The sequence below is a fragment of the Papaver somniferum genome, unplaced genomic scaffold (assembly GCF_003573695.1).
Source record: "Papaver somniferum cultivar HN1 unplaced genomic scaffold, ASM357369v1 unplaced-scaffold_18760, whole genome shotgun sequence".
NCBI lineage: Eukaryota > Viridiplantae > Streptophyta > Magnoliopsida > Ranunculales > Papaveraceae > Papaver > Papaver somniferum.
The window spans coordinates 1-941 of record NW_020628553.1 but is presented as its reverse complement, the minus strand read 5'-3'; the positions used below and the strand labels follow the sequence as shown (position 1 = coordinate 941).

General features: G+C 40.5%; 1 protein-coding gene across 1 annotated transcript; it reads left to right on the top strand.

The window, feature by feature from the left end:
* Positions 1-96: 96 nt before the first annotated feature.
* Positions 97-915, top strand: LOC113338205 (the record flags this gene model as incomplete). Its single annotated transcript, XM_026583666.1, has 4 exons — positions 97-196; positions 273-403; positions 506-587; positions 690-915. Coding segments are annotated over 4 exons (488 nt in total), but the record flags the coding sequence as incomplete, so codon positions are not given.
* Between the last annotated feature and the right edge of the window lie 26 nt (positions 916-941).

The window sequence follows — 941 nt, the reverse complement described above, 5'->3', positions numbered from 1 at the left end:
AAGGTCTAATGAATTTTACGTAGCCCAAAATTTTTCTTCGACTTCTGTGATACATGCAATTTTTGATGTCTGACCTTTGCAACCTTTCTGATGCAGATGTGGTGGGTTTCTTAAAAACAGTCACCAACATCCAGGTGCTTCAAAGGTCCGGTGGGCAATCAAGCCGAATGCGCGAGATCACAATTGAAAATCTCAGGTGAACACACTTTGACTTTACAAATAATGAATCCTTTAGTGTCAGTGCGTAATCGAATTCTTTTTTCCTGCCACAGGGGCACAACTATGAAAATTGCTCGATGGGGTTCTGCCGCCAACCAAGTAGGGAATGACCCAACTGATTGCGACTCCATCCCCCATCCTGTGTTGGTTGTCGTGCGCTCCACTTTTGTTAAGAACTACCAAGGTATCACAAGGGACATGTTAATTAACTAATCCTATTTTTTTCAGGTTGTTTACCTACTTCATTTAAAAAAAAAATCTCTAACTCTAAAGCATGCCAATTCAGGGCGAATCACCCTATCTTCGACCAATGCCACCAAAGTCTACACGGATGCAGACATACCCGAAGTCATTGAAATGCGAGAAAGGTTATCAAATACCTACTTAATGTCGTCTCTGTTTGGTACTGATCATACTCCATTATCACTGATTATGTTTGGGCTAATCAATGATCATTGTATGGTATGCAGGTGCCCCTATGCTAGACCACCCCGCCATATCACAGTACCGACTAAGAAAGGAAAATTACCTATACATTTCAATCCTGACAACAGGAAAACAATATCGCAGCTTCTCACTGCCAAATGGGATCCTTCTTGCCAGGTACTTTCCCCATTCCCAGAATATCTAAGTTCAGACAAGTAAATGTCATCTCTAAGTTCGAACTGTTTCATTTTCTTAATGTCTATGTTGTTTTAATCATTAGTTTGTTACATCTTCAT